Genomic DNA, 25661 nt, shown 5'->3' on the forward strand with positions numbered 1-25661 from the left:
CTAAATGAGAAAAGTATGCAGCCAAGAATAATATATCCAGCTAGGCTGTCACTGAAAATAGAAGGAGAAATAAAAAGCTTCCAGGACAAACAAAAATTAACAGAATTTGTAAACACCAAACCAGCCCTTCAGGAAATATTGAAAGGGGTCCTCTAAGTAAAGAGAGAGCCTAAAAGTAACTGACCAGAAAGGAACAGAGACAATATACAGTAATAGTCACCTTACAGGCAATACAATGGCACTAAATTCATATCTTTCGATAGTTACCGTGAATGTAAATGGGCTAAATGCCCCAATCAAAAGTCACAGGGTATCAGAATGGGTAAAAAAACAAGACCCATTGATATGCTGTCTACAAGAAACTCATTTTAGACCCAAAGACACCTCTAGATTTAAGGTGAGGGGATAAAAAAAAATTTACCATGCTAATGGACATCAAAAGAAAGCTGGAGTGGCAATCCTTATAACAGATAAATTAGATTTTAAACCAAAGACTATAATAAGAGATGAGGAAGGACATCTCTGTCTGTCCAACAAATATCTCTGCCCCTAACATGGGAGCAGCCAATTATATAAGCCAATTAATAACAAAGTCAAAGAAATGTATTGACAATAATGCAATAATAGTAGGGGACCCCCCTCACTGAAATGGACAGATCACTAAGCAAGAGATCAACAAGGAAATAAAGGCTTTAAATGACACACTGGACCAGATGGACATCACAGATCTATTTAGAATATTCCATCCCAAACAACAGAATACATATTCTTTTCTAGTGCACATGGAACATTCTCCAGAATAGATCACATCTTGGGTCACAAATCAGATCTCAACCAGAACCAAAAGATTGGGATCATTCCCTGCATATTTTCAGACCACAATGCTTTGAAACTAGAACTCAATTACAAGAGGAAAGTTGGAAAGAACTCAAATACATAGAGGTTAAAGAACATCCTACTAAAGAATGAATGGGTCAACCAGGAAATTAAAGAAGGATTTTAAAAATTCATGGAAACAAATGAAAATGAAAACACAACTGTTCAAAATCTTTGGGACGCAGCAAAGGCGGTCCTGAGAGGAAAGTATATAGCAATACAAGCCTTTCTCAAGAAACAAGAAAGGTCTCAAGTATACAACCTAACCCTACACCTAAAAGAGCTGGAGAAAGAACAGCAAAGAAAGCCTAAACCCAGCAGGAGAAGAGAAATAATAAAGAGCAGAAATCAATGAAATAGAAACCAAAAGAACAGTAGAACAAATGAATGAATCTAGGAGCTGATTCTTTGAAAGAATTAATAAGATTGATAAACCCCTGGCCAGACTTATCAAAAAGAAAAGAGAAAGGACCCAAATAAATAAAATCATGAATGAAAGAGGAGAGATCAAAACCAACACCAAAGAAATACAAACAATTATAAGAACATATTATGAGCAACTATATACCAGCAAATTTGACAATCTGGAAGAAATGGATGCATTCCTGGAGACAAATAAACTACCAACACTGAATGAGGAAGAAATAGAAAACCTGAACAGACCCATAACCAGTAAGGAGAATAAAACAGTCATCAAAAATCTCCCAACAAACAAGAGCCCAGGGCCAGATGGCTTCCCAGGGGAATTCTACCAAACATTTAAAGAAGAATTAATTCCTATTCTCCTGAAACTGTTTCAAAAAAATAGAAATGGAAGGAAAACTTCCAAATTCATTTTATAAGGCCAGGATTACCTTGATCCCAAAACCAAAGACCCCATCAAAAGGGAGAATTACAAACTAATATCCTTGATGAACACGGATACAAAAATTCTCACCAAAATACTAGCCAATAGGATCCAACAGTACATTAAAAGGATTATTCATCACAAGTGGGATTTATTCCTGGGCTGCAAGGGTGGTTCAATAGCTGCAAATCAATCAATGTGATACAATATATTAATTAAAAAAAGAATAAGAACCATATGATATTCTCAGTAGATACTGAAAAAGCATTTGACAAAGTACAGCATACTTTCTTGATCAAAACTCTTCACAGTGTAGGGATAGAGGGTACATACCTCAATATCATCAAAGCCATCCACAAAAAACCCACAGTGAATATCATTCTTAATGGGGAAAAACAGAGCTTTTCCCCTAAGGTCAGGAACACAGCAGGGATGTCCACTATCACCACTGCTATTCAACATAGTACTAGAAGTCCTAGCTTCAGCAATCAGACATCAAAAAGAAACAATAGGCATCCAAATCAGCAAAGAAGAAGTAAACTATCACTCTTCGCAGATGATATGATACTTTATGTGGAAAACCCAAAAGACTCCACTCTAAAACTGCTAGAACTCATACAGAAATTCAGTAAAGTGTCAGGATATATAATCAGTGCATAGAACTCAGTTGCATTTCCTTTTTTTTTTTTTTTTTAAGATTTTATTAATTTGACAGAGATCACAAGTAGGCAGAGAGGCAGGCAGAGAGAGAGAGAGAGAGAGAGAGAGGAGGAAGCAGGCTCCCTGCCAAGCAGAGAGACCGATGCAGGGCTCGATCCCAGGACCCTGGAATCATGACCCGAGCTGAAGGCGAGGCTTTAACCGACTGAGCCACCCAGGCACCCCCTCAGTTGCATTTCTATACACCAACAGCAAGACAGAAGAAAAAGAAATTAAGGAGTTGATACCATTTACAATTGCACCCAAAACCATAAGATAGCTAAGAATAAACCTAACCAACGAGGGAAAGAATCTGTACTCAGAAAACAATAAAGTACTCATGAAAGAAATTGAGGAACACACAAAGAAATGGAAAAATGTTCCATGCTCATGGATTGGAAGAATAAATATTGTGAAAATGTCTATGCTACCTAAAGCAATCTATACATTTAATGCAATCCCTATTAAAATACCATCAAATGGAACAAATAATCTTAAAATTTATGTAGAACCAGAAAAGACCCCAAATAGCCAGAGGAATGTTGAAAAAGAAACCAAAGTTGTAGCATCACAATTCTGGACTTCAAGCTCTATTACAAAACTATAATCATCAAAACAGTATGGTACTGGCACAGAAACAGACACAGATCAATGGAACAGAATACAGAGCCCAGAAATGGACCCTCAACTCTATGGTCAACTAATCTTCAACAAAGCAGAAAAGAATGTCCAATGGAAAAAAGACAGTCTCTTCAACAAATGGTGTTGGGAAAATTGGACAGCCACATGCAGAAGAATGAAACTGAACCATTTCCTTACATCACACACACAAAAGAACAGATGAAAATGGATGAAAGACCTCAATATGAGACAGAAATCCATCAAAATCCTTGAGGAGAACACAGACAGTAACCTCTTCCACCTCAGCCACAGCAACTTCTTCCTAGAAACATCGCCAAAGGCAAGGGAAGCAAGGGCAAAAATGAACTATTGGGACTTGATCAAGATCAAAAGCTTTTGCACAGCAAAGGAAACAGTCAACAAAACCGAAAGACAACTGACAGAATGGGAGAAGATATTCACAAATGACATATCAGATAAAGGGCTAGTATCCAAAATCTATAAAGAACTTATCAAATTCAACACCCAAAGAACAAATAATCCAATCAAGACATGGGCAGAGGACATGAACAGACATTTCTGCGAAGAAGACATCCAGATGGCCAACAGACATGTGAAAAAGTGCTCCACATCACTTGGCATCAGGGAAATACAAATCAAAACCACAATGAGATACCACCTCACACCAGTCAGAATGGCTAAAATCAACAAGTCAGGAAACGACAGATGTTGGCAAGGATACAGAGAAAGGGGAAACCTCCTACACTGTTGCTGGGAATGCAAGCTGGTGCAGCCACTCTGGAAAACAGTATGGAGGTTCCTCAAGAAGTTGAAAATAGAGCTACCCTATAACCCAGCAATCGCACTACTGGGTATTTACCCTAAAGATACAAATGTAGTGATCCAAAGGGGCACATGCACCCAAATGTTTATAGCAGCAATGTCCAGAATAGCCAAACTATGGAAAGGACCTAGATGTCCATCGACAGATGAATGGATAAAGAAGATGTGGTGTATATATATATACAATGGAATACTATGCAGCCATCAACAGAAACAAAATCTTGCCATGTGGATAGAACATAGAGGATATCATGCTAAGTGAAGTAAGTCAATCAGAGAAAGACAATTATATGATATCTCTGATCATATGGAATTTGAAAGGTAGGGCAGGGGGTTGTGAGGGGTAGGGAGGGAAAAAATGAAACAAGATGGGATTGGGAGGGAGACAAACCATAAGAGACTCTTAATCTCACAAAACAAACTGAGGGTTGCTGTGGGCGGGGGGGGGTTACGGATAGGGTGGTTGGGTTATGGACACTGGGGAGGGTATGTGCTATGGTGAGTGCTGTGAAGTGTGTAAACCTGATGATTCACAGACCTGTACCGCAGGGGCAAATAATACATTATATGTTAATTTAAAAAATGCAAAGAAAAGATATATCAATGGCTCCCCACCACTCTGGCATCTTCAGCCCTTCCTGGTCTGTGACCTCTGTAGCCCCAGACCCCCCACACTCAGACTCTCTGTCAGCATACTTCCTTGCCTATGACCACCCTCTGTCCACATCTCATCTCCTCACTGTCTGTCTCTTACATCCAGTTGTGCTTCAAGACTCAGCCCAGTCCTCTCTTCCTGCATGAGATCCTCCCACAGCCCCTCACAGCAGGGGCTGCTCCTTAGGGCCTGCAGCACCTTAGCCTGAGGCTGGGGGACACCCAGCCCACTGTGTCCTCCAGTGGCCCCAGAGGCCTCATCTCTGCAGGGCTACTGTCTTGCTCATCCTGGTATATTTGGTGCCAACACAGAGCCACAAATGCTGAACGGATGAAAGAATGGGCTCCATGACCCACGTGGCCCACAGGTCACTAACAGATAGAGTAAGAGGGGATGCAGTTGTTCTGCTTGGTGTCGACTTGCAAAGGTCAGCACGGCTGGCCACACAGCTGGGCCAGAAGCTATGGGTCTGGAACCTGCCCCGCTCTCCTGATCCAGCCTTCCTCTGTACCCACCGGGAAGTCTCTCTGCTTTCTGGTTATTTGAGGTCCCCTTCTCCATTCTACTTGACTGTAGGCATGGTGGCCAGAACTGTATGTTCCAAGGGCTCATTTGTCCGACTATCACAGATGGGTTTGCCCTAATTTGCATGGTCCGGTCACACCCTTCATGATGAAGCTTCTCCACCTCACTTTTTATGTCCCTGCTTTAGCCATCACTGGGTCAGTGGCACCGAGCTACATGGAACACCAGTGAATGTCCTTGTTTTCTTCAATGTCACCAGCATACTCCCCACCTGTGTTGTAGCCCATGACATGCAGGGCAGCATAAGCTCCTGAATCTCGTGCCCCCTGCCCTCGCCCCATCACCCCAAACAGTCTGGCAGACGGGCTCCACACGTGCCCATGAAATTCATGAGGCTTTGAGACTCATGCCCTGGATGCCTCACAAAATTGTTAGATGGGGATGCCTGGGGGGCTCAGTTATTACGTGTCTGCCTTCAGCTCAGGTCATGACCCAGGGTCCTGGGATCGAGTCCTATATCGGGCTCCCAGTTCTGCGGGGCACCTGCTTCTCCCTCTCCCTCTCGCCCTGCTTGTGTTCCCTCTCTCCCTTTCTCTCTCTCTGTCAAATAAATAAATACAATCTTAAAAAAAAATCATTAGATAAATGCTTCTATGACCAACCCCTAATCCATTCTGGTATGCATTCCTTCACCTCTAATCTTTGTTTCTGTCTTCTTGACCAAACACATCCTGTATTCACTGTTGTTGTTTTGTTTTGTTTTGTTTTTTTAAATACATGGACTCAGGTGCCTCGCTGGCTCAGTCGGTGGAATATTTGACTCCTGATCTCGGGGTCATGAGTTTGAGCCCCACACTGTGAGTAGAGATTCCATTGGGAAAAAAATATGTAGACTCTGTGATGAAATTTTATCAAAAGCGTCTAGAAAATGTAACTAGGAGTTCTCTACTCTGGCTATACCTAAGAATCCCTCCAGAGTTCTGGCTTTATCAGTGTTGGGTGGGAACTGACATGGCTGATTTTTCAAAAACCCTCCAGGCCATTCTAATGCACAGCCAGGGTAGAGAACCGCTGGGTGAGACGCAGTGTGCCCACCCCACTGTCCCTTCAGAGAATCCTCCAGAAGACTCAGGCATGGTGTCTCCTTGCAGAAATTTTATTGCTTCTTATCCAAAAGGTTATATATATTTGTGTTAAAAAATTTTTTTGTTTTGGGACGCCTGGGTGGCTCAGTTGGTTGGACGACTGCCTTCGGCTCAGGTCATGATCCCAGAGTCCCGGGATCGAGTCCCACATCGGGCTCCCAGCTCCATGGGGAGTCTGCTTCTCCCTCTGACCTTCTCCTCACTCATGCTCTCTCTCACTGTCTCTCTCTCAAATAAATAAATAAAATCTTTAAAAAAAATTTTTTTTTTTTGTTTTCATTGAAAGCCTGTCCATTTACTCAGATTGGAAATGAGACGGCCCAGTCTGGCTTCCTCCTTGTGTGGGGCTGACCCAGGAAACCGGGGTCTCTAGTACCAGGGGCTACAGTGACGCCAAGGGCTGGCCAGCCTTCCCACAGTCACTCCCTGGGACTCCTGCAGAACCTTTGGGCTGGTGCCTGGAGAGGGAACTGTCCAGGCATAGCAACTTGTTTGTGTCCAACGTGGCAACTGTGTTTATAATGGGCTATTCCCTCGACTATCTTTTATATAAAACTACTACTCTGTCAATTTTCTGAAAAATAAATGAAATGTTGGTTGTTGTGTCTGGATCAATGATAAAGACTCCATTCTAGCCCTCTCCCACATGTAGCCTGTCTCTCCCTTCCTATCTGTCAACCATCCACCCACGGGAGCATTCGTTGAGGACCGGGGACATGACTGGCCCAGCGCGAGGCAGACATTACAGTTACAACAGGGAACTACACAGCTTTGCTCCCAGTCCTCGGAGAATTTCCTCACTTTCTTTCTTCATACGGAACTGTGATCTTGTAAACTGTGACCATGGAGATGAAGTGAGCTTGAGCAGACGTGTGTCAACAGTTCTTTACGGGGGGAGCACCCTTCTGTCATACAGCTGTTTGAACCATCACAAAAAAAGCTATGTTTCCAAAATTATCTGAGGTGTGAACTACCCTAATTTCTTCCTTCAGTAACTCCTGATGAAAATTATAATTTCATCTCCTTGCTTTTCATATTTTATGCTGGCTACCATCAGAGCTTAAACCCTTGAGAAATCCCACCTGTCCACCGCTGTTCCCATCTCTTGAAGGGCCGAACTCCAAGTCATTTGCAAGGTGCTCATCCTGCCTCATCCGATTCCTATGGCCCCTTGACATTAGCGAGGAGTACATCTTGACCTCGCACAATCCCAAATTGTCTCACAGTCCCCTAGTTTTCTCCCGTGTCAGATCTCCACAGACATGAGTTTCCTCACACTGTCTCTACTCCAAAAAAGGACCGATATCTACACTTTCGGTCAAGTTTTCTCACTTGATAGCCATTTTCCAGAAGGAAGTAAAATTGGCTTCAGTTCCTGAGAGATAGCTCTGTGACCCTGATGGAGAGCAGAGGACAGCCAGCCAGGGAGGGATGGGGGACACTGAGGAGCTGGCTGGCCTCCTACACCAGCAGCCCTCTGATGTGGGCGTTCAAGGTCCCTCTTGAACACATGAAACCATGACTGTCAAATCTAAGAATGATAAGAGTTTACTCTGCAGGATACTTCCCTTTTTTTTTTTTTTTAAAGATTTTATTTATTTATTTGACAGATCACAAGCAGGCAGAGAGAGAGGAGGAAGCAGGCTCCCCGCTGAGCAGAAGCCCGATGGGGGGCTTGATCCCAAGACCCTGAGATCATGACCTGAGCCGAAGGCAGAGGCCTTAACCCACTGAGCCACCCAGGTGCCCCAGGATACCTCCCTTTTAACAAAGATGCTTCTGGGGTGCTTTTCCTACTTATTTGTTCTTATTTTGCTGGTTGGCAAGCTCCAGGCTTCCTAAAATACTTGGTCTTTTTGATGTTTAATAAACTTTTTGTCTTCCTAGACTATATACAAGTTTATTCCAAAACAATTATTTATTTAATCTATTTAGTTTTACCTCTGCTAATACCTATTCTTTTTTTTTTTTTAAGATTTTATTTATTTATTTGTCAGAGAGAAATCACAAGTAGGCAGAGAGGCAGGCAGAGAGAGAGGAGGAAGCAGGCTCCCTGCTGAGCAGAAAGCCTGATGCGGGGCTTGAACCCAGGAACTGGGATCATGACCTGAGCCGAAGGCAGCGGCTTAACCCACTGAGCCACCCAGGCGCCCCTAATACCTATTCTTTATACAATTCCTCTCTTCATAACTGAGTAATATTGGGATGGACTTTTTTTTGCCTATCCAGTTAAATATGGTAGATTTGTAAGAAAAAAATATGTCATACCTATAAGGTTATCCCTGTTAAGGAGTGTTCAGAGGAGTCAATATTTAATAAGCACCTACTATATACCAAGTATTGCGCTTTACATAGATTACCTCAAAGGCACCACAACGTGCTAAAGACTTCTGAAAGAGCGTAACACTACGGGGTGGCTGGTTGGCTCTGTCAGTAGAGCAGGCAACTCTCGACCATGAGGTTGTGAATTCAAGCCCCATGTTGGGCATGGAGCCTGCTTAAAAAAAAAAAAAAAAAAAAAAAAAAAGCATAACACTATGGAGACTGACCCCCAAGAGCCAGGCAAAAGTTTCTGTGGGGTAGGGATATAAAGCAAAAAAGAAACTTCTTAGAGAAACCGTAGGCTGGGAAGCCAAATAATTAGAAATAGATTGGAGAAGATGCAGGAAACCCCAAAAGAAACAGATGAAATGACCAACTGCAGGTCAGTGGAAAGGAGTCCAGGGCAGCCACTGAAGATAAGTATTCTGGCAGAAGGCAGCCGACAGAAAGCCCGAGAAGTACACTGAGGAGCTTCCTGAGAGCCATCACCAAGTGGGAGGAGCATCCTGGAGGCCTGCCTGGTCTCTGCCCAAGGGTGAGATCCTCAGGACACACAGACCAGACTGAGGAGGCCTTGCTTTCTCAGGGCCCAGGAGAGCTCAGAGATGGGCTGGCTCAGAACCCAGGCCACAGCTAAGATGAGCAGCTGAGATGAACAGTTTACTAAAACCATGTCAGGGTGGTACGTCAGGGTGGTGAGCCATGTGGGGGGACCATGGAGGAGACTATGCATTTGTACCTTCTGACCTGTGCAGGTGGCACGCGCGCACACGCACACACACACACACACACACACACACACACACCTCAGTTCTCCAGGCACTGCTAGGAAAACCGGCCATGGCCCAGCTCACTGCTGAGTTTAGACCGGCTACTACACCCGAGTCAGTGCCAAGGAGGGACACCAGCCAGTGAAAAAGGGGGAAAGCCAAGGTTGGAGGCTTTGGGTGGGGGGGGAATATTCCGTGAGGTCCCTTTGTAGGGGGTACCTGGGGGACAGCAGCGCAGCACAGTGCCCCTGTTCTGGAGTTGCCCTGGTGGGTTCTGTGACTGTCCACTTACTTGTTGTGCCAGCCCCCATTTGCTACTGGGAACCAAGAGCAGTATCTTTTCTGATTTTACAGGCTTTACAACCACCTCTTCCAGGAAATGGTCTATTCTCCGGGAACCAAACCTTCCACCTCTCACCCTGGCGTGCCCACAACGGCACTCCCGTACATTACGGCCAAGCATGGTTCCACGGGTATCCTGCTGGCGAAATGCTCGCCTACCTGTTTCAATGCCTAGGACAGGTGGCACGCCAAACAAGCTTCCCTCAGTTCTAGTGGTGGAAGTTCCACCCACAGAAGCTTTCCTGAGCTGTCCGCAGAGATGTTTTTACTCTCCTGTTGCGGCCTTCCTCGGATACAGGCTGCCTATCCTCCCATATCCCTGTTCTTAGTTCTCTCTGCAAAGGAGAGGAAGGAGGGGAGACAGGAGCCCTAGACCAGGGGATAATTTGCCTTGTTCCATCCAGATCAGAGCCTCGGATGGTTGAAGGGACGTCTGTGAAGGAATCTACTAGAAAGGAACCCACTTTGGAGGCGGGCAGAGCCCACTAGCTAGCTAGCTAGACACTGGCAAGTTGCAGACAGCGGCCAGCAGAGCCCCCTGGTCAAAGGATCAGCTATTCCCAGAGGCCTTTAATTCCTCTGACGCAGCCAAGCTTTTCATTCCGAGATTAGAGAAAAGGCTCGTGGAAGACGAAACTCAAGACGGAAGCTCGCCTGTGAGTATAAATTAGGGCTGCAGATTCCTTCCCTGAGAGCAAGTGTCTCGCTGGGGGTCTAAGACCTTGGTCCCCGGAAGGGGGTGGTGCGAGTGCCCTCACTACCTGAGCTGCTCCCCCTTTTGAAACCTGCTTTCAGAGTCAAGACCCCTGAAAATACAGATCATCTTTAATCTACCACCTACATCTTAAAAAGAAACTTGTGCGAATGTGGAGACCAAGCCCAAGTGCAGCTCTAAAAAGAGTTCAGTTTCCTGCCCTGGGCTGCCCCCCAGTCAGTGGCCCTGCGTGAACATCAGCAAGGTGGTTCTGCAAAGCCTCACACCAAGAGAAAGTGGTACTTTCTCCCCAAATCGGAGCAGAAACACTTAGGAGTTAACTAAGAAAACTTTCCTAGCCTTCTGCATTTCTCTGACTAATGACAGGAATCTCAAGGTCCACTTTTCCTCCAAGAACTTAAGGGAAGGTAGGAATTTGGGGGGATTTCCAGAAAAGCATCTGGGAATCTTATTCTCCTAGGTTCTAGAGATGTCAAATGAGTGTCCTTGACTGTGACCTGACCTCCAGCCCTGTGAAGGGGCAGCTGTGGAATGTGAGGAATTTGCTAATCTCCTTCTGGCAGGGTCTACTGTTCTAGAAACACGGGTGTTACAGCCAGATCAACCCCAGCCCACCCCTGGGGAGAGCCTCAGGAGCCAAGGTCTGCAGAGGGCAGGGTGGGCCTCCCTCCAGCGCTGGGCCTCCTCCAACTCCCTCCACTTTGCTGCCTCCTCCCCACCCCTCAGCCTCCAGCGAGCAGCCCTTTTCTGCTCATGGTGGAAGGTGAGGCGAGCGGCAGAAATGAAGGGCTGGTTGAGCTAGGGGTTTTCGCTGATGGCACCCTTTGTTTCTGTCCCGAGTTTTGACATGAAGAGATGCTTGTGTTCCTCTTACATAGTCCCTGCTCCGTAAGAAAAACCTGTACCTTTTCCGTGTTTTTGAGCCCTCCCCCCCCCACTTCAGTCCAGGGCCCAGGCCTCTCGGGATCTCCAGGAAGGACTGCAAGGGGGAGGCAGCCATTTGCAGATGGGAGCCAGTGAAAGACCCATCAGAAGGAGCCGGTCGGCAGTGCAGACTCACCCACCTTTTCCGCTATCAGGAAGTCATAGCGAAGGGCCTCTCGGGTGCAGGCAGCGCCCAGCAGGAAGACGAATACGAGGTACAGAAACCACCTGCAAAAACCCCAAGAGTGGAACAGAGCTTACACCCCTGATGTGCGCCAAGCCCATGCCGGCCCACCTCACTCAGCCCCCGGGTTGGAAGGACAGACAAAGGCCAGTCATGAAGTCTCCCTCTTTGTCTGAGGGGACTTCCAGCACTACTTCCCCTCTAGCCTATCTCTTGCCAAAGAATATATCATTGTTTTGTCTCTTTCTTACATTAAAGAGAGAGATGCCCTGAGGGTGCTGGGAGTGGGGAGCCAGAGACACCGCCCCCCCCCCCCCCCGGCCGCCAGGGGGGGGGTGGCCGGGGCCCCCCCCGCCCCCCCCCCCTCGCCCCCCCGAAGAACACGCAGATGTCTTTCAGGTTTCTTAGGCTGTTGTTCCTTGGATCCCAGATGACAGAGAGCCGGGTCAAGTGTGAAAAGGGCAGCCACAACACGGCCCTGCCCCTAGACACCCGGTGACCTTGAATAAGTCACATGATACCCCACAGACTCTTTCCCATCTGGGCAGTGAGAGGATGGGCCAAGGGTCTTCCTCCTGGGACCTCCCAGCTCTGACCCCAAAATGAGGCAGGGTTTTTTTCCTTCTCTGTTCTTCCCAACACCCAAGTGTTCTCTGCGGCCTTCATTCTCTGGCCGGCACGCAGCCGTTCTCGGCACACGTAGGTTTGGTGCTGTGTACCGGATGCCAGGGGCCACTCTCAGAAGCTAAGAGCAAATTCAACTTTGTGAAACACACATTTGTATTTTTAAAGTACCACGGTCAAAGTAACACAGGCACGTCATCATCAAGTCTATGCCTCTCGCATCCCCCCCAGTGAAGGCAGAGAAGCTTCTTCCTCTGGTATGGAGAGCACCACAGAAAACAAAGGAAATAACCAGATAAATAAACCAGAAATAAATAATAAATAATCAGAAATAAATGTCTCCAAACAGAAGAAGACACAAGTCTTCAGGTTGAAATATTCCACAGAACTCTGGAAGCTCAAACAGACCCAAGGCCACTGAGTCTGCTCATGAGGGTGGCACAGTGGGAACTGAAACCCCAAGAGCCTTGGAGTGTGGTGGGGAGAGAGCTGGGGGAAAGAAGAGAGCCTTCACACACAGAAGCCACTCCACGGTCGCTGGGGCAAATATATTCTCAACCCCATTTTATGAGAAAGGAAAACAGAGGTTCAGAGAGCTAAGTACATCGTTCAAGGTCACCCAGCCACTCAGCAGCAGAGCTGGAATAGGAATCCCAACCTGAGGGCAAAACTCTTCACTGTTCTGTTCCTCCCAACGATCCCGGAAAGTCAATGGTTAAAAAATCCCCAAGTTCAAAATGGAAGTGGGGGAGGAGGAGGGGCAGGAGGCTGAGGAGAAAGGAAAGAAAGGATCCATCCTCCTCCTCCTGCATTCCCAGGCAGGGGGTCTGAAAGGGCAGGCTTCTGAACCCACCAGACGTGAATTTTCCAGCTGGCTGAGTGTTAAAAGGAGAATTGGAATATGAAATAGATTGGCCACAGTTGGGGCACTCTCAGAACAAAAGGGGCAAACCCTCTTTTGCCTGGGGTTTTCTCTCCTTCTCTCCAGCTGATGGCCACCAGGGGAACTTACTTACGAGATGCCAACAGCTGCTAGGGAGCCCAGGGGGATGCTGGCAGCGGGCTCCCGGAGGTCACCCCCCATGTTGAAACCGGCCATGACTCCTGAAAGACACCCAGACAGGGGAGATGGGTGAACAGTGTACACCACTCCATGAATCGCCTTCCCCTCATTAGGGCCCTCTCCTGGAAGCTATCCCATGGCAAGCCCTCCCATCTGCAGTTCTGGCAACTGAGCTTCTCCATCTCCCCTGGCAACTGGGGAGGCATCCGTGGGGCATGAATGGGACCTTTGTGGGTTGGATGATGCTTGGGAGGAAAGCCTTGCTGGCTACAAAAGCATCTTATGACCCAGTGCTAAGTAATGAGGGTGAGTGAGACATCTGGCAGGCTGCACAAAGGTCCTGTGGCCACATACTGAGTTCTGCTGCACACCCCCCCCAACTCCCTGGGGAAGCTCAGCCTTAGCAAAGCACCTGGTGCCCCTTCCCCAGCTGAGCTACTTGCCTCTGCTGCCCACTGACTGCACTGGGGTTCAGGTATCCTGGGAGCAGGTCCTATCCAACAGCTAGAGCCAGAGACCAAAGGGCTCCAAACAAGTTCCAAAGAACTATTGTGATGCTACCAACAGAGTCCCAAGCTCCTTCTCCTCATTGCCTCTATTCCCCAACATTTGTGAAAAGTCGTAATCAGTCATGATGGGGAGGGAGGACACCATGTGGGACCATGAGGAGGGATCATCACGTCTGTCCACATTCACCCACACAAGAGACCAGTAAGACTATGTGTTCTGAACAACAAAAGTGGGTCCAGCCCACAAGTGCTCTACAAGTCTTAATCAGGAAGGTCTCACAGAGGGGTGGGTGCATCTCAAACGTGGCCTTGTGGGAAGATTTGCATAGGCTTAGGGAGAGATATAGGTCTGATCCCATCATTAAGGATTGAACACTTCCAGCCTGACAGTGCCTGGGCTAATGTTTTCCATGCATTTTTTTTTAAATCTTGTTCAATCCTTACAACAACCACATCAGAAAAGTAGAATTATTTCCCTCATTTTATAGAAAAGGAAACTAGTGCTCAGAGAGGTTAAAGTAGCCTAGGGTCACACATTAACTAGTGGGAAAGCTAGGATTCAACCCGTCTGACTCTGAACATTATATTCTTACCACCCCTGCGATAATGCTTGCAAGAGTGCAGGTGGAATGGGGTGAAGTGAAGACAGGGAGGCAGACAGTTAATGAGGGCCTATTTCCAAGGGTGCCCTAAATGGGGGACCCACACTGTGACCTGCACACACATTGACCAGCAATACCACTACTGGGACTTCCACCTCAGTAAATAGTCAAGAATATGAGCAAAGATGTAGCCAGAAATGTCTACAAATACTTGTCTATACTAGTGAGAATGAGAAACAACTTAGTATTTACAAATAGGGAAATGGTTAAATAAGTGATGATATATCATTCCATAAATACCGGGGCTCTGTGTTGTCAGAGATATGTTGTGATGTGGAAAGATATTTAAAAAGCTCTTGTTTCATTTTCAGATGCATATTATAAAATAGAACATATGGTATGATCCCATTGTTGTAAAAAAAAAAAAAAAAGACAACAGATCAATGTATGCATAGGGTAGAAAAAAAAGGAACAGGGACATGTTTTAAAATGCTAAACATGGAAAAACATCATTTTTCATTTTATTGCTTATATACATCGTCCCAGCTTTCTACAGTGATCGTTTTGAAATGGAGGTTTCTTAAAGGGTTGTTTAAAGTGCCACATGAGGCACCTTCTCTTTCCTCTTGTTTCCCTTCTTCCCAAGATCCTATTCAAGGGTAGGAAGGGAGAAAATGGATCCATGCCTATAAGCAAAGAGGGTTGGGATGGAGAGCCGTGAATAGATGAAAGGTTGCTCCAGATGTCTGGCACGTAGAGAATGGAGAAAATGACCCAGGGTGAAAGGGAAGGAAAGGAAAGCCTTAGAAAACTTCTCCAGAGTATCTGAGTAAACCCAAGGAAAATGAGGACTGGCCATATGGATGTTTGCTCCCCAGTGAAGCCCTCCTCAAGGGCTGGCCGTACTCACAAATGAGCCACAGTCAAGTCCCCTTCAGGGACGCAGACCTACACACTCCACAGCCAGGAATCCATGCCAGCAGCCCAAGATTGCCAGGGGTGTGATGAAAACCAGCAGCAGATACATGCGTGATAAAAATAGAACAACCTGGGCTGGAAGGAACAAATAAATCAGGACACAGAGGAGAGTTTTGAAGAAAATAATATTCTATTTTTGAAGAAAATCATATTCTGAGAAGGATATTATCTCTATAAAGCAAAGTGCAAGGAAAACAAAAAATAATCCAAGAGCAAAAAAAGAACTTTTAGAGATTACAAACACAATCACTAAAATTAAAAATGCAATAGAGGATCTGAAAGATAAAGTTAAGTACCCTGGAACTGAGAACAGAAAGATAAAGGGGTACAAAACTTGAGCAAAGGGGTGCCTGGGTGGCTCAGTGGGTTAAAGTCTCTGCCTTCGGCTCAGGTCATGATCCCAGGGTCCTGGGATTGAGCCCTGCATTGGGCTCTCTGCTCAGCAGGGAGCCTGCTTCCTTTCCTTTCTCTGCTTGCCTCTCTGTCTATTTGTAATCTCTGTCTGTCAAATAAATAAATAAAATCTTAAAAAAAAAAAATTTGAGCAAAGACTAGGAGAAACAGAGGAACTATCTTAGAGTTACAATATCCAACTAACAGGAGATCCAAAAAGAGAGAAGAGAGAAAAAAAAGGAAATAACCGATAAATAAACCAGAAATAAATAATAAATAATCAGAAATAAATGTCTCCAAACCGAAGAAGACACAAGTCTTCGGGTTGAAATATTCCACAGAACAGACAGCACAAAGAACAAAATTTAAGATGTCCATACCTAAATGTAACATTGTGCAATTTCAGGAAAAATCCTAAATATTTCCAAAGGTAAAAAACTGAGCACATAACAGAACAAAAATTAGATTTGTCATTGGCAAAAGTGAATGCTAGGATGGAGTGCCGATTTTAAAACTCTGAGAAAAAATTATTTTGAAACTAGAATTTTAGCCAGATTACCAAGTAAGTGAAAGCAAACTTACGTAGACAAGGGCTCAAAAAATTTACCTCCCACATATGATTTCTGAGGAAGATTCTAAAGCATGCACTCCAGGAAAATGAGGGAAGAAAACATGAGAGTGGTGATGACTCAGGGATGAAGTAAAATTCCTGAACCACCATTTTTACTGTGTAGAAACCATCAGGGACTGAGGCAGAAGGCTGGAGGCCCCAGGAGGCATGCCTCTGGATAGGAATTGGATTCAACCCAATGAACAGTATGATTAACAAACTGAATGATTTTTAAGGACATGCTAAACTGCATATTTTGGCAACAAGAGAAAACAAAGTTTCTTGAAACTCCAGAAAAAATGAACAAGAAAGTCAATGTCTAAATATGACTCAAACTAAAATGTCATGGCATGATTTTACATAACTAATGGAATATAAGAAAAAGTAACCCATTTGGCCATGATATTAGAAATATTCTCCCATAATGCCACAAGGACCACATCAGAATCACAGCAAAAGAAGCAGAATTCTAGCTACTATTTCACTCTTCACTGAACCACAGCTACCCGTCATAATTGTGTATATGTTTAACGTATTTTTTAACTTCTAAAAATTTACCTATATACAAAGCACAGAGGACATAACTCTAGTTACAAAATAGAATATGAATATTATCTACCTCAACAACATAGAGGTCAAGGTGTAGCTAACTGATACTAGGAATCAATACCCCCCCCCAAAAAAAATAATAAAAGAAGAAGAAGAAGAATTGGAAGTAGAAGGAATGTAGAAAGCACTAATATCTTCATTGTAGTAGTGCTGAAAAACAAAAATATTAGTCCCATGCTCCTGCACTCAGGTCTGGGTTGGCTGTTACAAGCTCCGATTAGTTTAAGAAGAAAACTTGAAAGATGATTCTAATAATGCCTTTCAAGCTAGCCATTACATTTGGGAGGTAGATAAAGGAAAGGCTAGTGAATATATACTAGTTGCAATAAATTTTAAGGTAATTCTAAACTTATTCTGTATCTTATTATTGTAAAGGAGAATATTGAAGTGTCTGCTAGAAAGAGCAAAGAAATTTCCAAGAATATTGAGCAGTTTGTCTTTGAAGTTACAAAGATTGTTAACTTATAAACTTAAAAAACTTTAATACATTTGAGTGTGTGTATGTGTGTGTGTGTGTGTGAGAAACTGTGTTTGTTCACTTAAAGTTGTAGACTACAGTTTTTATGGGATTTTGCCTACTCACCTGCTAATTGTCAACTTGTTATGGCTTCCCTGATATTGTTCTAAAAATGCAAATATAATAGGATCATGTAGATTACCTCCAATTAGGGATTCGCTTAAGATAACTGAAGTATTCCCTGTAAAAATATTTTACATATAAAATAAATATGACTCTAATACATTAATCTTAAAACACAACACTGAATTTCAATTTTCCACACCAATAAGAGAGAAGGGATGTAGCCCAAAACTGATAAAAAAAAAAAAAAACAGAGATTTAAGAATATTATTTAAAATTTGGGGCGCCTGGGTAGCTCAGTGGGTTAAAGCCTCTGCCTTCAGCTCAGGTCATGATCCCAGGGTCCTGGGATCGAGCCCCGCATCAGGCTCTCTGCTCCGCAGGGAGCCTGCTTCCTCCTCTCTCTCTGCCTGATTCTCTGCCTGCTTGTGATCTCTGTCTGTCAAATAAATAAATAAAATCTTAAAAAGAAAAGAATATTATTTAAAATTAAATGGGTAACAACAACAACAACGAAAAGCAATGTAACTCTCAAAAATTAGGAAGTGGATGGAGGAGCATGTAAGTAAGGCGAACTTTATTTCCTAACATGCAGTTTATGTCTTTCATTAAACAAGTTACAGGTTCAAGCTTCCTGCTTGGTAATACACAGCTAGCTCCCAAAGTGCTGAAAGTGATTAAAAGCAGTTGCCCGGATGGAAGGGTATCGGGGGTGGTGATGGGTGGGGTGGGAGACCACCACTTTCTATCATAAGCACTTCTGTAGGATTTCCTTTTTTGTCAGATGCAGATCTTATTTTCACAAAAGGATACCCAGGACCGGCCTCACTCTGACCAGTGTTCCTGGGACTGGATCCTGTCACTGAGGCTCTGTTCAAAGGCTAGGGCTTCACCACTTGCTCCCAGAGCAATCTGGTGCCAAGGGCATCCCTGGCCAAATCTCCACACTCACCTGACTCCCAGACCCCACTAACTTCATCCACTAACAGCAACCCTTCCTGGACCTCCTGAATTCTGACCCCCTGCAAAGGTTCCCACCTGTCATCACGTTTACTGGTACCTCACATGGCTGGTCACATTCCTCCCAACATCGACGGCAGCCTCCTTCTGCCCACAGATACCCCCCTGCCCCCGCCCCTAGCGATTTTATGCCCATTCATTCAGCATCGTGAGATTACATACTTGCTAATGACTCTTTACCATTTTAGTACCTCCTATAGTTTGTCACATCATTTGTGTACCTTCTATCAGATCATTTACAGAGACCCCCCCCAAGAGATCCCCTGGTATATATACACGCTCTGTCTAGGAAAGTGACTGATTAATCCTAACTGCTTCCTGCTTCCAAACAGGTTCTGCATTCGTAACAAAAGCCCTTTCTTCTCCCACGAATCACACAGTCAGAGACCCAACCTTTGATTACAGGGTCTGCTAGCTCGCCTGGTGTGGAGCGCACAGGGCTCCTGGTCAGTGGGAGCAGAGACAACACACGTGGAATGGGCCAAACCCAAACAGCCAGGAAGCTGGCTCTGTTGGCTCTGTTCTCTGACAAAACAGAGAAGCCAGAAGGTAGGTAGTCGGTACCGCTGACACAATGCACCAAAGCCAGGGAAATGCCCACGAGGCGGGTCGCTCCTGCTAGGCTACTGTGGGCCGGCTGACGTGGGCGATCTGGGCACACCTGTTAGATTGGCTCGCACACTGAGGCTGTCACTTCCAGAATTTCGCCCGTGTGTGATTACACGATTCCTGAGCAGATGATCTCCAGTGTTGGTGAATTAGAAATTTCTTGCTTGTCAGTTGGATCCAGAAAAATTATTTTGATTTAGTAGTTTTTTAGATACACTTGTCAAGTATTATGGAGATTCTCTAGTTTGGCTTTCCATCTGCTTCTGGTGCCATTTTAAGATGTTAATGTTAGAGCTGGATTTAGGGTGGGTGTAGCAGAACAAATACTATTTACCAGAACCAGATGTTTCATGGATATTAAAAAAAAAAAGCTTGGGAAAATCTTGATTAAACACGAGTAGAGAGGTCTTTACTGCTGGATTTATCAGTGCCTATGATATGCTAATTTCATTGTTCACCTCTAAGAAATGTAACACACAGTGGTTCCCAAAACTTATTTAACAATATTACACTTTTTTTTAAAGGAAAAATTTATTCATTACTAGTATTCAAGGGAACACAGTGTGGGAAACTCTGTGTCCATTTTATAATTACTATTAGTCTTTATGCTTTTCTTGGGAGGCTTCCTAAAACTGCTTAAAATGGCTACTTAGAATAACAATTCTTAAAGCTGGTAGGTGTCTTAGAGTCATCTACTCCTACCTCTTATTTTACGGATGAGGAAAATGAGGCCCCAAAAGATGGGATTTTGTCCAAGTTTTGCACCAATGGCAGCGCTATCTTCAAGTCTCCTGATCTCAAATCAGTGTTCTTTCCGCTACGTCACAGAGTCTCCTGGTTTCTACCACCCATACTTTTCTTGGATTTCCATACAGAGTAGCTGTATGATTCATTTGGGGTTACCTCCCTGCCCCTCACCCTGAGAAGGTTGAATTTTTCAGTTTTGATCAGCACTGCCCACTGGTTTACCCGCGGGTTCTCTCATCACCAGTTCCAAACCACTCACTAGTCTGTGCCTGTCCAGGGTATTTCCCCTCCTCGTAGGTCTTAAACTGCCCGTTCCGGGAAGCAGTTAATTGCTTTACCCAAAACCACATTTCTCTCTGCATCAGGATGACGGTATAGTCTGTGCTTTGTTACCACGTGACTTCACAGCTTCCTTCATATGGTTAAGTCTTCTGACTTGGTCTTCCAGTCTAGTTCTGCTGCCTTTCAGCATGCGCTTACTGTCTCAGCTTTTACAAATGTGTAACATGGTGTTGGCTGTCACCTTGCCAGCTTGGGTTTACGAGGACAAACTTTCGGCAACACCCATAGTCTCCTGGGCACTGACACTGTGCCTCTGGTTTGGGTAGGGGCCACCAGGTGAAGGGGCTTGGGTTCAGTGCCGCGTCGCCAAGGTCTGACCTAACAACGGGCATAGACGGCCAAGAGAGAAACTCATCTCCTCTACGTCTCAACAATACGCCTGTGGTTAAGAACCCGTATAAACGTCAAATAAGCTTGCTTACAACATTTGCGAGACTGCGGCCATGTCCTTCTGCCCCCAGTCCATGCCAGCACTCACAGATCAAAACCTTCACTTGCTGCCTATCATCACAACCCCACTTCCTACCCTGTAGTCTTCTTTGTTGCTGAAAGTGAGAATCAGTGAGGGGGTAAAAAAGCCTAATAGTTTTTCTAGCCCTTTCTGGTCTCTGGTAGTTGCTCATTAAAGGACTACTTCCTCACTCTTTCTCAAGGAGCTCCCAAGCTTCATCCTGGGAGTTTTTTAATCTACATCCGTGTCCTTAGAAACCTTTAATTTTCTCCTCCAGCTCTAGCTTAATTGTTTCTCTGCTATTTTCTTTCTTCTTTGAAGTTCCTGAGTTTATGCCTTCTCTTTGTCATGAAGGCAGACTATCCCTGCTCCGAAGTTCCCAAAACCCGTCCGCTGCCGTGTGCCGAAAGGAGCAGCCGGCTGCGGTCTGGAGGCAGAGCAGCCCTGAGCCTCGGGCTCCTCGTCTGCAAACGGGGATCGGACTCTCTACCTGGCAGGACTGTTGTGAAGTTGGGATGAACAGTGCCCTGCACCTAGTAGGTGCTAAATAAATGTCCACTCGGGAGAGATGGGCTCTCCTCCTCATTTGGAAATCCCTTGGGTTCCTTAAGGAGGCTGGCCATCCCTCTTACCTTCCATCTGATTCCCAAGCCCACTCCTTCCACACACCTGGCTGATGGGCTGATCTGTTAAGCTGCTCCTGCAGGAATCTTTTATCTCCTCTTGGCTATATTCTTGGAGGCAGAACTTGTCAGCACACCCCCCACCCCACCCTCATGCCTTAGAGACTCTGCTGAGACACTCGCTGTCATATAATGGAACACTTAAACACCAGGACTCAAGCAAAACTTGCCAGCTTCAGGGTTGGGGGTGGGGGGTGCAGCTCCACACATATGGGCATTCTCCCTTCCAGCATCCTCTCCGAAGGAGGTGAGAAGCAGTGGGGTCCATCACTTCCTGGCCTGCTGACCTGTGTTGTTGTCCCCTCATCTGTAAAATGGAATAATAACCGAACCCATGGAAGGATCCAGGTTCTCTGGGGTCTGACACTTTAAAAACGATATAGACTTGGGGCGCCTGGGTGGCTCAGTGGGTTAAAGCCTCTGCCTTCAGCTCAGGTCATGATCTCAGGGTCCTGGGATCGAGCCCCGCATAGGGCTCTCTGCTCAGCAGGGAGCCTGCTTCCCTCTCTCTCTCTGCCTGCCTCTCTACCTACTTGTGATCTCTATCAAATAAATAAATAAAATCTTAAAAAAATATATAGACTTATGAATATGAAATTAAGAAGAGGGCCTTAACAGGAGCTCATGCAAGGCAGGGCCCCCGAAGCCAGGGCTTCACGGCTGTCATGCTAAGTCTGCCTCTAATGGGAGCAATGGGGCTGGCGGTGAGGGCTACGTAAGGGACAGAGCGCAAAGCACTCACCGCAGCGCCAGGCCTAGCAGACTGTTGTAATGTTAATTATTAGTATAGATACTCATAATAATTTTGATAAAATTCTAAGTTAATTCCATAACTAGAACTATAAAAATAATAATGCGTAATAATCATAACGCATCCTTTTCTCTTCATGCTCATGAGAATGCCGTGGGATGAGCCCCAACTTCAGCTTGCCCCTACCGGAGGCTCTCTCTTCCTTAAACCTGGAGACCCCATTCTCAATGAATTTCCTTCTCCTAGTTCTTTGCCATATTGTGATCCCTGATCCCTGTAGTGGCTGTGTGTGTGTGTGTGTGACAGAGACAGACAAAGAGAGAGGGAGAGAGAGAATCCTATGGGCACGGACGTTGCTTTTTCAGGCAAGTTGGGCTGTTTCAGGCAAGCATAGTTTGGAGAAGGAAAGTACTTTAAGAAACAAAGCAAACACAGAATTTACTCCAAGGCCCCAGGGTGTGGTGGACTGGAGGGAGAAGGACAGAAGGACAGAAGGATAGGACTCATAAATCCAGAGAAGCCACTGAAACCTAGTCTTTGGCTGCTCCTTACAGGAAGTGTCCTACCCTTGAGATAAAATATCTGAAGTAACTTAAGTTGTATGTCTTTGACTGGAGATGGGGACACAGAGTGTGGAGGGGGGCACTTGTATTTGTTCTTCCGAACTCCGCTCCCCTCTCCACAGCCTGGACGTTCTCTTGTTCCAGAAGAGGATGGCGTTGGAGGGAGCCCCAGCCATGACTCACTCAGAGCTAATCCTTGGCAAATCCATCACCATGGAAACTGCCAATCATCCATGCTTTTTATCGCTTAACAGAACATCTGCCAGGGGAAAGCCAAGTGGTACAAATTGTTCGTCCTGCCTACCGTGTTTACACTGGGGCCCCTGGCAAACAGAGAGAGACAGTCAGGGAGGCAGTGCTCCATAGCAGAATGGTGGCCCAACCCTGGGCACTAATTAGCTAGGTGACCTTTAGCAATCCTTCATAAGTCTCTCTGTGCTCCTCCTTTCCCTGTTGGTCACAGAAAGGATCAGTGATTCTCAGCCTGGTTGGGCCAAGGGGCAGTGGGAGGACGGGGAAGCATATCTCCTAAGAAGGGTGGGGCTAAAAAAAAAAAAAAAAAAAAGCCTGTGTAGATAGTTTCTTCAATATTATAATTTTATATCTGGAATTTTACAAAATAAGATTTTCATAATTTAAGCTACAGAATATAAAACTTGACTAATAGTCTTAAGTAGCAATCTGTCTCCAAGGAAGGAACAAACACACCCTTCTCTGGTCCGGGGAGCATATCAGCATTTCCAGTGCAGGCGATGTAGGTTTTAGTATCATGATGAAAAATGAATATGGGTGAAAAAGACAAAAGGTTTGTTGAACAAACTTCTCTCAGATGTTAGTCCTGCTCAGACTCGGGGCTACTGTATGGCTCTTCAAATCTCAGGCTGCTCATTTCTTGCTGGAGGGAAAAATACTGAAGCAGGGCCCGCCATTCTCTGCCCCCTCTCAAACCAGGCATCCCCTCTCTCTCTAAGACACCAGGCTTGGAGAGGCCAAGGAGGGGCACCGTGGAGCAGTGTGGAGGGAGCCCAGCAGGGTCACATTACTCACACAACCTTCCCGGAGTGCCCCCTGGGGTGCTGCCAGCCAAGAAGGCCTACGGCCCCCCTCAGGTGTGACTGCCCCTTGGCCTCTGGGCCTGGAGTTTCTTGACCTGGCCTTAGGACTCATGGCCAGGTCCGAGGAAACGCTCAGCCGGGAAGACTCTTGAACGTGTGTTCTGCCTGTGTGGGGGGGGGGGGGCGGGACAATATTTTCAAATGTTAACTTTTTAAAAAGTTCCCTGTATTTGTTTTCCCCCTTGCCTTTTCTGTCCATTCAAGAGGAGTTGACCTACACTGTATTGCCTTGAGAGAGATATGTGACAGGAGGAAGCCAAATTTGCCAGCGCTCTGTTTTAGGGTCTGTTTCTCAAAAGCCTGAGCCCTTGGGAGATTTTAGAGAATTGAGGAGGTAGAAAAGAAGCCACAAAATGGGTGGGGAAAGCATGGGGGCGGGGGGACAAGAATAGACTTTGGTACATAGTTTGCTGGGTCCGGTGCGAACAAAAATACAAGACCTCTTGTTCAAAAATTACTAAGAATTTTAGCAACCACAAACCATTAAACCAAGCGTGGGGCCCTCCTGAGCTTGGGACCCAGCGTGAATGCATAGGCTTGTGCCCATAATGCTGGCCCTGGACGGGAGTGTCCACCATATTGTAAGAGAAGATTGTCCCTGAAGCTGGAGGCAGGGAGAGAAAGTCACACAGGATCTAGAGCAGTGTGAACCTGGGGCCCACTCCTTGCCAGCACTAGTGGGGACCCCGCAAGACCCTAGAAAGGAGGGCCTGGGAAACACAAAGGCTCTAAGCACAGGGCTCCCAGGTTCAGATTTCTGGTTCTCAAAAATAGTTTAGAAGCTGCACAGAGCATGTACCTGAAGGGATGTACAGATAGGACAGTAAGAGGGTCTGGCTCCCGGTACAATGCTGAAAAGCCAAACATGCCTTGGGACTTGGTAAGGCCCTGAGACCCAGGAACAAAATGGCAGGGCCTGGTGGAGGCATGATGAATGAATGACCTCAGTTTTCAGTCATCCTGGCAGAATGAAGGCTTGGAGTCTGAGACTGACCCTTTGTATTTCTGAAGAATCAAAGGTAAGCGCTACTCCTGGCATATCTGTATTTGTGGACCAAGATTCGACCTGCTGGACCTGAGGCCTGGCTCCAAACTCTCCTCTGTGGCTGGCGAGAGAGAAGGCTTGGACCCGAGTGGTCAGCAGCAGAGGTGGAGAAAAGCAGAAAGTAAAGAACCTCCTTTAGGGGGAAAAATTGACAGGACTTGGAGGGTACTGGTAAGAAAGAGGACGTTATCATGAATAAGTCTCCATTACTGGCAGGAGCAACTGTCTGGAGCAAACTGTCCTGAGATCAGGAGTAAAGGGTAAGAACCAGATGGAGGATGGGTGGGATGGGCTTGGTTCTGAACATGTTGGGTCTGAGATGCCCAAGAGAGGATGTCATGGAAGCAACTGAGGATATGGTATGAAGCTTAGAGGAGTCTGGGCTGGGTGCGAGTCTGGGAGTCATCAGCCTTGTGAGTGGCCATTGGACAGTAGGCATGGCTGGGATTCTAAGGAAAACAGGAGAGAAAGAAGAGAAGAGGGCAGGGGCATAGACTGAAAAACCCCCACATTTACTGGGCAGAAGGAAGAGGATGTATCTATGAAGGCAAGTCAGAGGGCCAGGAGGCGGACAAGGAGGGTGCTGCATCATGGAAGGCATGAGAAAAGGAGGAGGAAGTGGAAGTTGCCCATCTGAAGACACTGAGAAATTAGAGATGCCCACTGAACAGAGCAGCGTGGCAGCCACCGAAAACTGGATGGGGCCATCTCAGTGGTGAGGCAGGTTTGGAACTCCAAAAGAAGAGAGTGGACAAGATGAACAGGAGACAGAAAATGGAGACAGGAACACAGACAAAGCCCCAGGGTTTGGCAGTGAAGAGGAGCGAAAATGCACCACGGCTAGAGGCAGGAGCAGGATTCGGGAAAGCTGATCAAAGGTGACTGACATTGTTCATCTT

The 25661-nt window shown here is 45.7% G+C and overlaps 1 protein-coding gene across 1 annotated transcript in view; it reads right to left on the reverse strand.

Moving 5' to 3' along the window:
* The window catches only part of LOC111155134 (solute carrier family 12 member 8), a 148523-nt gene that overhangs the window by 32505 nt on the left and 90357 nt on the right, over positions 1-25661 (reverse strand). Inside the window, exons 7-8 of the mRNA XM_022515205.1 lie at positions 13109-13196; positions 11425-11512 (exon numbers count right to left, since the gene is read on the reverse strand). Of these exons, the coding sequence (XP_022370913.1) occupies positions 11425-11512; positions 13109-13196 (176 nt within the window). The remainder of the gene's footprint in view (positions 1-11424; positions 11513-13108; positions 13197-25661) is intronic.

The sequence above is a fragment of the Enhydra lutris genome, unplaced genomic scaffold, assembly GCF_002288905.1.
Source record: "Enhydra lutris kenyoni isolate GAN:26980312 unplaced genomic scaffold, ASM228890v2 scaffoldscaffold39, whole genome shotgun sequence".
NCBI classification, from domain to species: domain Eukaryota; kingdom Metazoa; phylum Chordata; class Mammalia; order Carnivora; family Mustelidae; genus Enhydra; species Enhydra lutris.